The 15,389-nt window shown below is 41.5% G+C and overlaps 1 protein-coding gene across 3 annotated transcripts in view; it reads left to right on the top strand.

The window, feature by feature from the left end:
• Positions 1–2,163: 2,163 nt before the first annotated feature.
• The window catches only part of SIDT1 (SID1 transmembrane family member 1), a 92,998-nt gene continuing 79,772 nt past the window's right edge, over positions 2,164–15,389 (top strand). For all 3 annotated transcript variants that reach the window (XM_057546052.1, XM_057546050.1, XM_057546051.1), the window contains exon 1: positions 2,164–2,677. In XM_057546052.1, the coding sequence (XP_057402035.1) occupies positions 2,465–2,677 (213 nt within the window). In that variant the 5' untranslated portion in view covers positions 2,164–2,464. The remainder of the gene's footprint in view (positions 2,678–15,389) is intronic.

Raw genomic sequence — 15,389 nt, 5'->3', positions numbered from 1 at the left:
CAGAGGTTGTGGGTCAGGCGTCTGTCATCCTACATGGACTGCGCATTGTCTGTGTGTATGTTTAGTCTCTCACAGTGGAAGCTTGGCATTGTAGATATTTTTAAAACCTGGCTGATGGACCATGTTTTACTTTTTAGCTATGGAACAATATAGTCATATAATAATATTTGGTCGTATAACATTTTATGCTTTCTAATATTGATACAATTTCAAATACATTCTTCCCCCCCGCCCCTTTTATCCTTACAGCAATCTTGTGATCCTGGGGAGGTTAATTACCTAATGTCATTCATTGGATTTGGGCTAGAGTTAGGAGTCAGTCACAGTATAGCCTGATTTGCAATATAACACTCAAATTGTCTGGCAGAGATATCATCTATAATGGCTTTAAAATAAATATTTTGGGCTCTATGGGATAAAGGGTCTGTTCCAATTGCTTCTAAATTCATTACTTAAAGTTAGGATCAATCCTTGAAGGGTCATAGCTCCCTTCAAATCCCTACAAGGCTGTCATGTGGAAGAAGGATTAAGTTTATTCCTACGGCTCTAGACGGCAGAACTCACACCAGTGAGTGGAAGAGAGGCAGATTTCAATTTAAAAGGTGAAATATCTTTCTAATAATGAGACACTTGCCCCCCAAAGCAGGGGTCACCTTGTGAAAGGGCCAGTTCCTCACCTCTCTTAGTGTTTGAGTAGGACTCCATGATCCTACTCCTCTAGAAAGTGCTTGAACTGGCCAGGCCAGCTAATCTCAAAGGACAGCATAAACTTCAAGTTTATGAATTTTTGTTAAATTATAAAAAGAGGCATAGACATTTTAAATACAGCAATTCAACATCATTCAAATTCTGGATGAAATTATCATGCTATGTTTCTCAAAAACAATCAGTTCTATTTTAAACTTTACCCCCAGACTCTTCTTTGAATCAGTATTTTTGTCCTCATGCCCATATATTTTCAAAATCATTTTTAAAAAGTAAAAAAAAAAAAAAAATTTAAATTCTAATAAAAGTACTAATAGGAAGTCATCTAATTCAATCGTCCATCTGCATTGTTTTCTGATTGTGCGCTTATAACTTTATACCAAATGTATTGCGCTCATTGTTTTTGATGTTTTAATAAATTTTAGTAATTCAATAAGGTTAAAAAAAGAGAGAAACCCTTCCCATTGAATGGTAAATGCTAGGATTTTAATCTGTTATCTTAATTCTTTGAACATGATCTTTTTCCTTCTTTGTGGCTTCTTTTTTAATGTTTCTTCAGGTTGAACTTAATTATATTCTTTTCTAGTTTACAAATAACTTGAAGCTGAAAGAAACGTGTCCTCCTGACTTGTGACATATTCTGCAAGGACTTCCGAGGGATCCTCTTCTCAATCCACCCTTTTACCTGACTCTTCGACTGTTTCAGTTGACTCCCTTAATTTTTTCCTGAAGGGTATCTCCTTTTGATTTGGGGCTGTGGTTTCTCTCCTGAAAAACAATACAGAATCCTGGGGATTCTGCTAAATCTAAGAAGTCACTGCAGAGGTGAAGTAGACAAGAAGTTGGGGCAGAAGTTGTGCCCTCTGCACAAAGCCACAGAGCCTCTGCTCTGGGTCGTCTTTGACAACTTCCGGGACTAGACTTAAGGCGGTGTTCGAAATTGTTTTCTTTACCATATCTATTTATTTTTTTATGACTGTACATATTTACATACGTACACGTATGGCGAGGGAGAGAGAAAGTGATGACGTGAGGCTCCGTGAGATTAGGAGGTGATAAGAAAATAAAGCAGGTGGCTGGGAAGGGAGAAGGGAGAATTCTGTTAGAGAAGGGAGAATTGAGAGTTAACCGAGTTAACCATCATTCAGACGAGCAGGAGGTCTCTGCAGGTAGCAGTCTGGAAATGCGAACTCGTGCACCCTCTTTGGGGACAGGCTCTGCTGCTTTCTATTTCTTCGCTTGCAGCCGCGTGCCTATTTATTTGAAACTGACTGAATTTCCTCTCAATGGCTGGTCAGGTTGATTCTTCAAGACTAGTGGATATTTCTTTTTAATGTCTCCAATGCAATTTTTTCTTTTTCTGTCTTTCTTTCTTTTTTTTTTTTTTTTTTTTTTTTTTTTTTTTGAGGTTGACGGGGAAGAGATGGTTGAAATTCTGGCTGGGTAAGTGGGGGATTTCTCAGAAATGAGAAAGGCGGAAGGAAACAGACTGAGAAGCCGGCAAGCAAAGCAGCAGCCCCCGGCCCCCCTATCCTCCGCACCCCCTACCTCCGCCCCGTGACCTTCCGTGGAGACCCCAGGAGGCTGCATCAATATTTGATCAGCCTTTCGCCAGCGCGTTGCCAGCACTCGTCGGCAGGGCTTGCCAGGCATCGCCTGCGCTGCGCTGCGCTGCGCTGCAGCCGGCGCCGGGGCCCGCAACGGGCTTTGGAAGGACCGGCTCTTCGCTCGCCCCCTCCCCTGGGGCGCGGCGCCCACCATGCGGGGCTGCACGCAGCTCTGCGCGCTGCTCTGCGCGCTGCCCTGGCTTCTGCCGCCGGCGGCACCCGGGCTCCCCGCTCAACCCTTAGCGCGGCGCCGCGACCCCCGCGACCCCGCCAGGGGCGCTGAGTTCGATCGCATCTACAACGGGGTGGTGAGCCTCAGCACCGAGAACATCTACTCCTTCAACTACACTAGCCAGCCCGGCCAGGTAAGACACTCGCTCCCTTCGCTCCCAGGAACTTGCCAGATCTCAGAGCCCCGTCGCTGCTCTGGATCCCTGGGGAATCGACCTCGGGAGACCACAGGGACCAGGGGACCCTCGTTCCCTTTCTCCTTCAAAGCAATCACTGCCTTGCCCAAGCTGCCGCATCCTCTGCTACCGGCCTCGGGGACACCTTCGCCTCCTCTCGCGCCTTCCCGGCCTGGTCTCTGGCATTTCTGGGCTTTGCAGGGGCGCTGGTTCCCTGCACCGTCTGCGGGTCCTGGCCGCCTGCTGGGCCCTTCTCTAGGGAGGTCACGATTTCTAAGGCTGAGGAGGGAAAGGACCACACCTCTGTTCCTAATCCCCTGCGGGGAAGGAACCTCACCTCTTTTGGATGATTCTGCCAGACTTCTATTTCATAGCACATGGGGAGGGAGAGCTGCTCAGAATCTAAACTGGGAATGTGTGAGAACGGACCAAGCTGCAGAACCTCTGTGTGTTCAAGAGTCACTGCCTGCGTTTCTGTGCCGTTGTCACACGTTTGTGCTTCAGAGAAGCCAGAAGACCCAGCCAAAGATATTGGAAATGCAGCCATCAGCCGATTTATCCAGGTTTTGATTTTATACAAGGATGGATAATTGAGTGAAAGTTCTAGACCTATTTCTGACAAAAATTGAGGCGAGACAAGGGAAGGAAAGGACTGTTCCAGCAACTACCCCTTTGACACATATACTCTGTATAATGTAAGAAAACGCATACAGTTAGCTTTTCCCCTCTAATAGGAGGCACAGAGAAAAGAGAAAACTCCCCAGTGTACCTGCCTCTAGATCTTCTTCCCATGAACGTATGTGAATGAATGTGTATATATATGTATACATATGTATGAATGTATATGTATCCCTTACTATGCCAGCATTCCCTACTCACTGGGGAAATTCCAGAACCAGATGACTGGGATACCATGATATGCCTCCCTAACTCTCACTTAGGATCAAAACTCAGAAACCTGGTAGCTTGGTGTAGTATTTAGCCAAGAGGGACCAGTGTGCCCATCACCACTCCCAGACATTTCCCAAGTGTGTGTACTGAGCAAGTGCACCATCTCCAGTCTGGCACCAGATCCTAAGCTTGGTCTTCACCATGGACCATGTCACCATATTCTTACCCTGTCCTGTCCCTCGCTGACCTTTAGGTTGTACTCCTGAAGTAAGCAGAGTGGCTGTGTGCAGAGCCATTCCACTGTAGACAAGTCATGGGGGGGGTCAGTTTTTACTCCCCACATTCCTTGTAACCCACCTTTTCCAGTTATGTGTGCTGTATGGACCAGCTGACATTGCACCTGAAGTGTGTTCCCAGCCCTGTTATTGGCTCAGAATAAATAAATGTCTGAAAAACCCCATGATCTCTGGGGTGTACTGCCGGTTTCCCCCTAAATCATTGGTAAGGAAACTCAAATGATGTGTGCAAAGTAAGACGCTACATCAGGCTTTAGTATTTCTTACACTGCTGCTTAGAGATAGAGTGACTGCTTTTTTTACTGTTCTTTGGACCTTTTCGGCTGCAGTATTCAGTGAGTTCCTTTACCTCAGCACACGTTGCACTGTTTGCAGTTAGGGTCACCTACCTGACTTTCCCAGAAAACCGTGAGATATTGAGGATGGGGGCAGAGTTATGTCCACTCTATACCCTAGTACCTAGCACAGTGCTTGGCACATAACAGGTTTACTAATGTTTTTGAAAAAATGAATAAATAGTTGAAAAAAGATTTAAGGAGTCTTTAAGCTAAAACTAAATAAAATATACTTTTTAGTAGGTTGAATGTGAGGTCATTTCAGATAAAAACAAAGTTTTTAAAAATTGTTCTGAGATTATGCTCTTTCCATTTTGCCTGTACGTATGTTAAAATGCCCTTTATTTTATGAAACAATGGTGATAGTTTTTTAAATATCTTTGCATAATACAATAAAAAGCTGACAGTCCCTAAATCTTACTAGTCTGAGAAATATAGTTGGAAACCTTAGGACTAGTAGAAAACTCAAGTGTTTTAATTATTTTAATGCCAGTATGCAATAATATGAACCAGATGTCCTCAAATCTTACAGCCTTCTGAAACTTCTCTTTAATGTGCAAATAAGACAGTGGAATCCTCAATCAATTTACTTTGGAAAACTGCCCTTCTCTCCCTCCAGTCCTGTATTCCAGTTGGCTTTCTCCAGAAATGGCATTGTTCTGACCTACCCATCCAAACCATTATTCTGTTTCTCTTGATGGCCTCCTCTCTTCTTGGTCCCTTTTGCCTCATGTTGGAGACCAGCGCCCCCTCCTTCTAATACCATGAACACAATCCTGTTGGATATAGCAGAATTTTACTGAAGGTTTGGAGTAACATAAGGGAATTGCAGAACAGCACAGAGTAGGTGATAGATTAAACCAGAAATCTAAGCAACACTGTCATAACAATTTACCAGCTATTCCTCCACCAGGAGAAATATCAGGAAGGTGACACTATTTTTCAGGCCCTGGCTTGTCACCATCTTCTTGGCCACCCCTCACCCCAAATGCTGGCCTCTCAGTCTCTAAATTTTTGTTATTCTCTCACATCAAGCAGTTTTGCCTCCATGACCAACCCCAAACTCACTAAAGAACTCTGCTAAATAAAGAGCTATGAGCCCAAGAGCAGAACCTTTTTCCTTTAACCTGAGCAAAGTCTTGGTCAGGGCTCTCTCCCCTGCACACGTCATTTCCCATCTACCTGTCTTCAGTGCAACTAAGAATTTGGTTTAGACATAGGTGTATTCTTAATTGGAAAACTGAAAAATATTGAATGAAATACATAAAGCAGTGTTTATATTGGACTAATGGACATGTAGCACATTAAATCATTAAATTCACACTACAGAGCATTATAAAAAGACTTTCCTGAACTATTTTTCAAACGCTTCCCATTTCTTTTCCAATGAACATAAATTTTATTTCCTAATTTTCATGTAGCATCTAGCTCTCCAGAGAGCAGCTCTCCAGAAATCTTGACTTCACACAAGTTTTTCTCAATTTAATTAAGTACATTTTATTTAAAGATTTTTATTTTTGAAAAGACTAATCATCATTCAAATTACACTGGATGTTTCATAAAATTACACTGGATGTTTCATAAAGACACTGTCTGCAAATACTGATTATAATGCTGTAAGCAAAGGAAGAAAAATTAAAACAATGTGGATAAGTGCATTTTTTAAAAAAAAAAAAAGGAAAAAACAGAATTCAGTTTAGAAAAAAAAAAGACTAATATTTTTCGTTTTAATCTTTTTTCCTTTTCTCTTCAAGCCATTGGTATGTTTGCCTTTCTTTTTCCTTCAGCTTGGAGGAGAAAGTCTATTCTAAGTTTAGGCTTTGGTGCAGAGAGGAAACTGCCGTGGGAGACTTTGTTCCTAACCTCCCCTGTCAGCCACTGCATCTTCCATACCAAGCGCTGTCTTGGAGAACTATTTAGCCAAATGTGTCATGCTAATTAGCTAAGCTAGCGCCTAGAAAAGTCTCACATGCCTTCCAGGCTGAGAGTAATGTAAATATGAGGTTGCCGTTAAAAGAAAAATCACTGAAGGAATGGAGTGACTGGTTTAAAGAAGGATAATGAAAATAACGATTGAAGGTACAGGTCAGGCAAGATTGTGGTTCATTTCAGTCCCTGGAGGGGCAGTGTCTGGAGACTCCTTTCAAGGGGCATAGGGTTTCATTGTGTCAAGGGCTGGGACCAAACTAGAAGGAAATCACCTTGTTGAGAAAATTGTCAGGGATGGGTTTGACTGGGACAGAGGGCATAAAAGCAGGTTTATTGGGAAATGAGAATACTCTTGTAGAGACAGGTGGCGACAATAATAAGATGTTTAGATTTGAGCTAGATGGTGATAAGAAGCCCTTAAATAAAAATCTAACCATGACCCAGAAAGAGGTCTTCTCGAGGCTTTCAGTAACAGAGTTCATTGTTTGCCATAGATTTTTGAATTTGAAATGTTTCTCTGGACTTATTTCTTTTATTTTGTTTATTAAACTGAGGCATTTATCTTTTAATGACATATAGTTTTCTATGCCTAAGGAACAAATCTTGGCTTTATTAATACCAACCAGTATCTAGAACCAGTTATACCAGCCTGTCAGATCCAGACTGAAAAAGCCTATCCAGTTCTCATGAACAGGACATGCCAGGGGTAACTTCTAGCTGTATACATTACTACTTAGAAGAATTAAAAATGTTGATGCAATAGCCTCAGTTCTCTCCATCTCGTATGTACTCTCCCCGTGTTCTTTACAATCTGAGGCAGAGAAACCTCCTCTGCTGTCCTCCCACATCTCCTTACTGAACTGGACTGGTGCTTGTTTGGGAAGAATCATCTCATTAGCACATTACCTGGGTGGTTGGTTACTGTCTCAGTCAGTTCGGGCTGTTAGAGTACCACATACTGGGTGCCTTAGAAAACAAACATTGATTTCTCACAGTTCTGGAGGCTGGGAAGTCCAAGATCAAAGTGTCAGCAGACTTGTATCTGGTGAGAGCTGGCATCCGGGCTTGTAAACAGCACTTACAGATGTGTCCTCATGTGGCCCAGAGAGCAGAGAGAGAAGCCAGCTCTCTCATGTCTCTTCTTATAAGGGTACTAATCTCATCACGAGAGCTCCAACCTCATGATCTAATTAACTTCCAAAGGCCCTACCTCCAAATACTATCACCCTGGGGATTAGGCTTCAACACATGAATTTGGGGATGGGGGGGACACAAACATTCAGTCCGTAGAGTCACCTCTCACATTTTCCTGCGTGGCTCTGAAAAAAGAGTATCGACATGTCATAAGGGTATTTAGGGGCTGACATTACTCCAGTTATGAGTCTGATTTTATGGAGGGCCCATCTTCTGCCTGCCTTGACCCGATAATCATATGTTAAACTGTACAATGGACCTCTACCTTTGCTACTTGTGCTGAACTTGTTTTTCAATTCCTTTTTGTTTCTTGCTGAGTGCCATGTCTATAAGCTTGCTGTAGTGTTGGGTTTGGTTTTTCAGTTGTTATTTTGTTTTGTGTAGATTTTACTGCTGTGATGGTCCCTTCTGACAGGGTGTTTTAGGTTCTTATACAGTTCATCGAGATTTTCAGCCTTTCTGCCTTTCCTGATTTGGTTTCAATGTGTTACCTGATGTATCTCCTATGTCATTCCTCACTGTTAGCTTGAATCTTAAAGACCGAGGGACTTGAAGATACCGTGAAACCTCTTTGCTGCTAGAAGTGCCAGCATGTCTTTCCTCATTTCAAATAGAAGTAACCACACCCTGTTGACATTATTACACGTTGCCATGCAGCACCCCAGAGTATGTTAGCCAGCTCTTCCTGCATTGTTTAATGCTGGCACTGACTGAAGTTCATGTCAACACACCAAGATGGTGTGTTAATGATTTAAAGGCACACCTAATGAGCTATTGGAATTGGGGCCTCACCATCCTTTCTGCTTATTTGCTAAGAAAGATATCAAATATATCATGGGCTGCCAGACAATATAATCATAGTCTTTTCTATTTTGCTAAAAAAAAAAAAAAAATTATAAACATTGATTTTTTTTTCTTTTCTTGAACATTTTGAAAATGGAAACTTTGAGGTTTTCCAGTACATTAGTTGGCTATGCAAACCAAAACAAAACCTAAGGACCTGTATTTTGCTTAAAACCTAAGGTCAGCAATAAGAATAACATTGTTTTCTATTAAGTCCTCAGCCTAAGATCCTTCGGTTTTTATATACAATAATGTTTCTAAGAATGTGTGTAAAAATTAGATAGCAGAAGCAGCTGATTTACATGTTAAAAGACAGTGCTCCATTCCTGAAAAGCAAAGCTGAATGTTATATAGCAAATTTAAATTATATAGTAAATGTTATTAATAAAGTTAATTAAAATTAATTTGCTGTAATAATTAATTACTTCAAATTCTTATTCCCCTCACCCCCTCAGTTTATTTGAAGTGACAGTAATAGCCAAAGAAATTGATTTTACTATTGGGAAGAAGTTATATGCAGATGTTAATTTTGCTACAAGATTCAACAGGGGATTCTTCAGTTGGTTGAACAAGAAGAGTGAAGCTGGCTTGAAGTTGTCTTATATTGAAAAATGTGTCCAGAGAAAGCTGAATGTAAGTTTTCTTTCCTGATAAGAAAGCTGTAGGAATCCACTTCCCTGTCACAGCTCCCAAGAAGTGGGAAATTTTCTCTCTATTTGGACCACTGAAAAGGTTTTGAGGAGCTAGTTTTCAATCCATAATTTTAAGGAACTTTATTTTGGACCCAGCCTTCAACAGCTGATCCCAAGGAAGGCCAGGGGCGTCACTATGTAATTATGAAAGTATTGGTTATTTAAAAGTGAAGATCACCTATGTGTTGGTTAGACTCTTAAGTGTTTGAATAAAACACTTAATTTCCAAAAATGGTGGCAAAATTAAAGTTTATCTAACATCATCAAGTAACATGTTGTCCTGAGTAAAAACATCCTTTGGCTACCTGGGAACTTACACTTGATACTGTGGACATTTAAAAGTGTAGATAAAAGTTCACCTCTCCCTCTGCCTAACCTTGGCTGCAAAAGATTTACGACTTTGTTTGCTTCCTCACTGTCCCCTATATGTACATATTTTTAACAAAACTTTATTCTTCAAAGCAGTTTTAGGTTTACAGAAAAATTAAGCAGAAAGTGCAGAGAGTTCCCATATATCCTCTCCCCACCCTCCCCCGTTCACACACAGTTTGCCCTATTATTAATATCTTGCATTAGCGTGGTACACTAATGATGAACAAATATTGGTGTTATATTGATATTGTATTGGCCTTTATTATTTACTAAAGTCCACAGTTTACATTAGGTTCACTATTAGTGTTGTACCGTTCTATGGGTTTTGAGAAATGCATAGTGTCAAATATCCATCATTATGGTGAATTGTATAGAATAATTTCACTCCCATAAAAATCCCCTGTGCTCTACCTATTCATCCCTTCTTCCTTTCTTTGAAACCCTAGCAACCACTGATTTTTTTTTTAACTCTCCTTATAGTTTTGTCTTTTCCAGAATGTCATATCGTTGAAATCATACAGCATGTAGCCTTTTCAGACTTGCCTCTTTCACTTAGCAATATGCTTTCAAGGTTCCTCCATATCTTTTCATGGCTTGATAGCTTATGTCTTTTTAATACTAAATAATATTACATTGTCTGGATATGCCATAGTTTGTTTATCCATTCACCTATGAAAGACATCATGGTTGCTTCCAATTTTTGCCAATTATGAATAAAGCTGCCGAAAACATTTGGGTGCAGATTTCTGTGTGGACATACGTTTTCTCATTTGGGTATATACCAAGGAGCTTAATTCCTAGATCATATGGTAAAAGTATGTTTAGTTTTATAAGAAACTGTCAAACTTGTCTTCCACAATGACTGTACCATTTTGCACTCTCACCAGCAATGAATGAGAGTTCCTGTTGTTCCATATCCTCATCTGCACCTGGTGTTGTCAGTGCTTTAGATTTTAGCCATTCTGATAGGTGTAGAATGATATCTTATTGTTTTAATTTGCAGTTTCCTAATGGCATATACAGCTGAGTATCTTTTCATATGCTCATTTGCCATCTGTATATCTTCTTTGGTGAGGCATCTTTGCAGATCTTTTGCCCATTTTTAAATTGGATTGTTTGTTTCCTCGTCATTGAATTTTAAGTGCTCTTTGTAGATTTTGGATACCAGTCCTTTATCAGAAACAAGTTTTGCAAATATTTTCTCCTTGTCTATGGGCTTGTCTTCTCATTCTCTTAATAGCATTTTTCACAGAGCAGACATTTTTTAATTTAATGAAGTACCACTTATCAATTTTTCCCCATAGATCATGCCGTTGGTGTTGTATCTAAAAGTTTGCCATAAAATCTAAGGTCACCTAGATTTTCTCCTTATATTATCTTCTGGAAGTTTTATAGTTTTGAATTTCACATTTAGATTTATGATTCATTTGGGGTTAGTCTTTGTGAGAAGTGTAAGGTCTCTGTCTAGAATTTTTGTTTGGTTTTTGTTTTTGTTTTGCATATGATATCCAGCTGTTCCAGCACCATTTGTTGAAAAGGCCACCCTATATTTTTAGTATTATAGTACTGCGTATGTGTGTATACATTTATAGCCTATCTTGGGCTAAAGAGTTTGAAGCAACTCTTTATTTGGGGCTCATTGTTCTTACCATTGTTCCCAACCTTCCCCTCTGTTACCACCATCTCCGATCTCTACCATTCTCTTGTTGCTCCTTTTTTCTATGTATCTTATGTCTCTCTGCTTCTTCCATCCCTTTTGTCTTTCCAGTCTTCTGTGAACACTGTCAGTCCATCAAGTTTCTTCCTCTTCTCTGGTCGTTTGAAGCTCTGCTACTGGCAAAATATTCTTTCTTCTTCATCTCAGGAGATATGTTTTGTTCCCTCCTTCCTGATTCAGAGCCGGTCTCCCAATTTTTAAGGTTTTGCTATAGAATGTTAATAATACCAACAGTGGAGGACGAAGAGCATACATTATTTGGGCAATCAGTATATATTTGTTTTGACTTCACGTACCATTGTTTCCTTTCTTCACGTCAACAAGATTTTCTTTGTCAAGTCTGCTTAGCTACAGAAGTGTGTCATTGGGCTTGCATTTGTGATGTTTTTTCTATTTTTTCTATCAGTAAAAGAAACACAAAATATCCCTCAAAACCATAAGAAAGAGGTAATTGTATCTTAACCTTAAGAGCTGAAAGGACCTTTTAAATTACCCAATCTCCTCTCTCTTAAAAGGAGAGAAAACTGAGCTGGTAAAATAAATTACTTGTCCAAATTATATAACTAGTTTGAAGCAAAGCCAGGAACATAACTCAGGTTCCTGAGGACATTTCCTCAGGATATTTCTACTAAACCTCCCACAAGAGCACATCTGTTATGCTTATCAACAACAATAAAAATGTTTAAATACCATGGTCATAATTCCACAGTCAGGTTGCTTGATCATACAGTTTAAGAGCTTTATGTCTGACTCCCTTACAGTTACTGGAAGTTGAAACAAGAGGATTTTCACTTCTGTTTTTCCTCCATGGATCGTCCAGGCATCCATTTGCCTGTGTTAAGTCAGGCAAGCAGAGTTGACACTAAGGAAAACGGTGAATGTGACAGATTTCCTTCAGTGTTTCACAGAGCCACAGGCACCCACCACCCTGTGGACCAGTCTTCATCTCTTTTGTGCTTTATTGTCATTAATGCTGGGTTCCTTCTTTGTGCCAGACATAGGGCAGCTTGGAGACCTAAGCAGTTAACCTATATGTTCCTCTAGGGCAGTATTAATCCTGAGAACTGGTATTTCTGGATCCCCACTAAATAGCTATGAAGATAAGCCATAGCAAACAGGAATGACTGACTCTTTCTGTCCCTTTAGATCTAACTGCCCTTTTGTGGACAAAGTGACTCACAACTATTTTAATTTGTCTAACTGGGGGTGTATGTTTTGCTCCCCCAAACTTAGCATGTAAATGCTCACAGTTTTATTTTATCCTCTCTAATACTTGCAAAAAAGGAATCCTGTATTCATCCCCACTCTCTCCCTGCACCGTCTTCACCAGAGTAGAGGAATTATAGGTTTCTAGGAGAAGGACAATGTTTATCTGGGTAATAAAGGGATAAAAAGCGGGGGATAAGGAAACAGGCAAACAGAGTGAAGTCTGGGTGTGCAGAGATGGTTTGGGGAGATCTGTGGACAGTAAGGCTCAAGTTAGCTGTGGGCTATGAGTGAAGTAGACAGAGAAGGAAAGAGGGTGTGGGGTCGGGCAAGGTTATTGGCTGCAGGCAACAGAAATCAACTGGCTAACATAAGTAGAAAAAGAATTTACTAGAAGGATATTGGACAGCACCCAACCTGAGTTCCTAAGCTCACACTATGGGGACCAAGAGAGAATACACTGCAAGATATTATAACAAGAGTCACACAGCAGGAATGTTGTGGCCAGGATGCTCACCTAGGCACTACCACCTCCTCTGCCATTAGACACGGTCACCCCTGGGCCCTGTTGTCATGGTCCCTACTGATGTCACCATTGACAGCGAATGTTAAACTCTTCCTTCATCTTTGTATCATTTAATCACCGTTGAAAGTACCAAGTGGGAGCATCCAACTCTCTGAGCGTGGGTCCTGTACCTGGCCCCTATGGCGTCTACAGGCAGCCTTGCCTCCCACAAAACTCACACAGTGGGGTGGAGGGGAGGAAGTTCCTCTAAAACATGCAAGGCATTTGGATGCTGGGCAGCCCCCAAATCAACCCCTCCAAAAGTTTTCATGGGGTGTTCTCTAGCTAGGACATTTGTTGGAAGACAGCTACATGGACCCAGACATAAGTGATCAGGGACCAAAGGGAGCAAATCTGGGCTACTGCAGGCTATCTTTGCCCATTTAAAGAGGAACATCTTACCTGAGCACCAGAGAAGAATTCAAGTCATATATATCATCTCGGCCACAGTGTTTACTCCATGACTAGAAATAGTTGTGTCTCTGAAATATGGCCTTCCCTGAGGCCGCTTCTGCTAGTCTCAGGAAATTTTCTTTGAAGATTTTGAAGGGGATGATGTTTGCAGATGATTGGCTTTGTCTTGTTTAGAAAGCAGTTTTCTTTAGGTAATACTTATATCCTGCCAGCCAATACTTATTTAAAGTTATAAATAGCACCAGTCTGGCGATGAATACCACTACAGAAATAAAGAGCTGGTAAACATCAGATCATAACTCTGACAATCATCGCAGTTTTGTAGTGCTTTTCCATCTTTAGAGCATTAATGAAGGAGGCCTCAGAATAGCTCTAGAAGAAACATGCCTGCAGTGCAATCACTCAGCATATAAATAAAATCCAGGGAGTAGATCCTTGTGTTCTACCTCAAACCATAAAATAAATTATTTTTACCTCTTTATAATTTTTTCTCCCTCCCAAGAGAAGGAATATAAGCAGGAAATAGAGAGAAAAAGACAGGAAAGATAAAGAGGAAAAAGGAATCACACACAGAGATAAGCAGACTCAGATACCTACGAGGCTGGTGAACCAACAGAGGCCCCTGGCTCTCTCCCAGGAGCCAAGGCTGGAGATGCCTCAAGCCAGACGGAGGGCAGTGGGACAGAGGAGCTAATGCAAAGTCTGTGAGAGGCCTGGAGAGACAGAAGATGGTCAGCTCTTGGGGTGAGAGGCAAGTGGCCACCCTCAGTCTAAGAGGCCATGGGTAGGGAATAGGTTGGGGGAGAGCTTTCTTGTGGTGCTTTTTGGCCTCCCTCGGTTTGGCCCAGGTGTACTGCTGCCTGCCCTGCCTTGTCATCATCAGGAGGGAGGAAACAAGCAGCACCCACCCAGGGCGGGCTGGCTCGCGGGATAATGTCTGTGGAGGCTGGCGTGGAGAAGGGTAACCACTGTGCCTGTTGACCTGCTGACCCTGAGCAGTCCCTGCTTTCCCACAGGCCCCTTCACAGGGCAGACGCCGGCAGGTTAGGATGGGAGCAGGAACAGTGTGGGGGGGAGGGGCGGGGGGGGGGGTGGACAAGGGGCGGGAAGGTAGAAGTAAAATTAGATGGGGGGGCAGACTGGACCCCTGGAGGGGGGTGAAAAGGGGCATGGTCAACTCAGAGGCTCTCCACCCTTCCAGTCCCTCCTTCTTCCCTGAACTCCCCTCACATTTAGCTCCTCCCCTCTGGAGTTCACGCTAGGACCCCAGGTAGCTGATAGCCCAGGGAATCAGAGCTCATGGGAGAAGATAACAACAGATCTACAGAGGGAAGTTACGTGAGAAATGTCAAACTGAATGACCTTTACCAGATGTAGCAGAGTTAATGAACAGGAAGAATAAGACTTCATGATAAGCAAAGTGACTATCCTGGAAGAGATGTGGATAGGAGGACGTTGTTCAAATGAAACAGGTTACAGCTATAAAGATGAAAGATAAGCAACCGGGAAATCCCAGATTTAAAAAATAATACTGTTTACATAAAGACCTCAGCAATGGGTTGGACGTTCGAATGAATAACGGATTAGAGAACGGGAGGATTGTGTTGAGGATCTACCTAAAGAGATGTAGGATATAAAGAGAAAAATTAAGAGATTGGGAGGGTGGACCCAATTATGACATCAACATAATAGGGGTCCCACAGGAAGAAAACAAATGGAGAGAAAGGAATATCTGTAGAAATAATGCTGAAGAATTAAGAAAAGCCATTTGCCTGACATCCTGGGGTGTTTTTTAGGACTTGTTGAAAGCTACAACCTTAGCTGGACTACCTCCGCTCAGATGAAAACAGAAACTGTATGTACGAAGTGTCAAATACATGCTTGACTCCAAATAATGTCACAGATAAAATCCTCAAAGAGAGACAAAACAAATACATGGAACAATTAGCAAATATCACAAAACATGAAAATATGATGTAACTGAGCACTAAATTGGGTAGTACAGTCCTTAAGTTTTATGATATTAAATGGCCAGATTAGGGAGAGTTAGGGTCTTCAGGACATACCTGATTTGACCTCAGTTCTTGTGAAAAAAATATCACAGCAATTCCCAAAGTGTGTTCTATAGAACATTTGTTCTGTCGGATAGTCTTGTGTGGCATGTGAAAGGGATTCCAAGTGTAGTGGAATTTTGGCCATGTTTTAACTGCCCAGTA

Source organism: Balaenoptera acutorostrata, chromosome 4, assembly GCF_949987535.1.
Source record: "Balaenoptera acutorostrata chromosome 4, mBalAcu1.1, whole genome shotgun sequence".
Classification (NCBI taxonomy): domain Eukaryota; kingdom Metazoa; phylum Chordata; class Mammalia; order Artiodactyla; family Balaenopteridae; genus Balaenoptera; species Balaenoptera acutorostrata.
The sequence above is the reverse complement of the archived record's forward strand: the minus strand, read 5'-3'. Positions and strand labels throughout refer to the sequence as shown.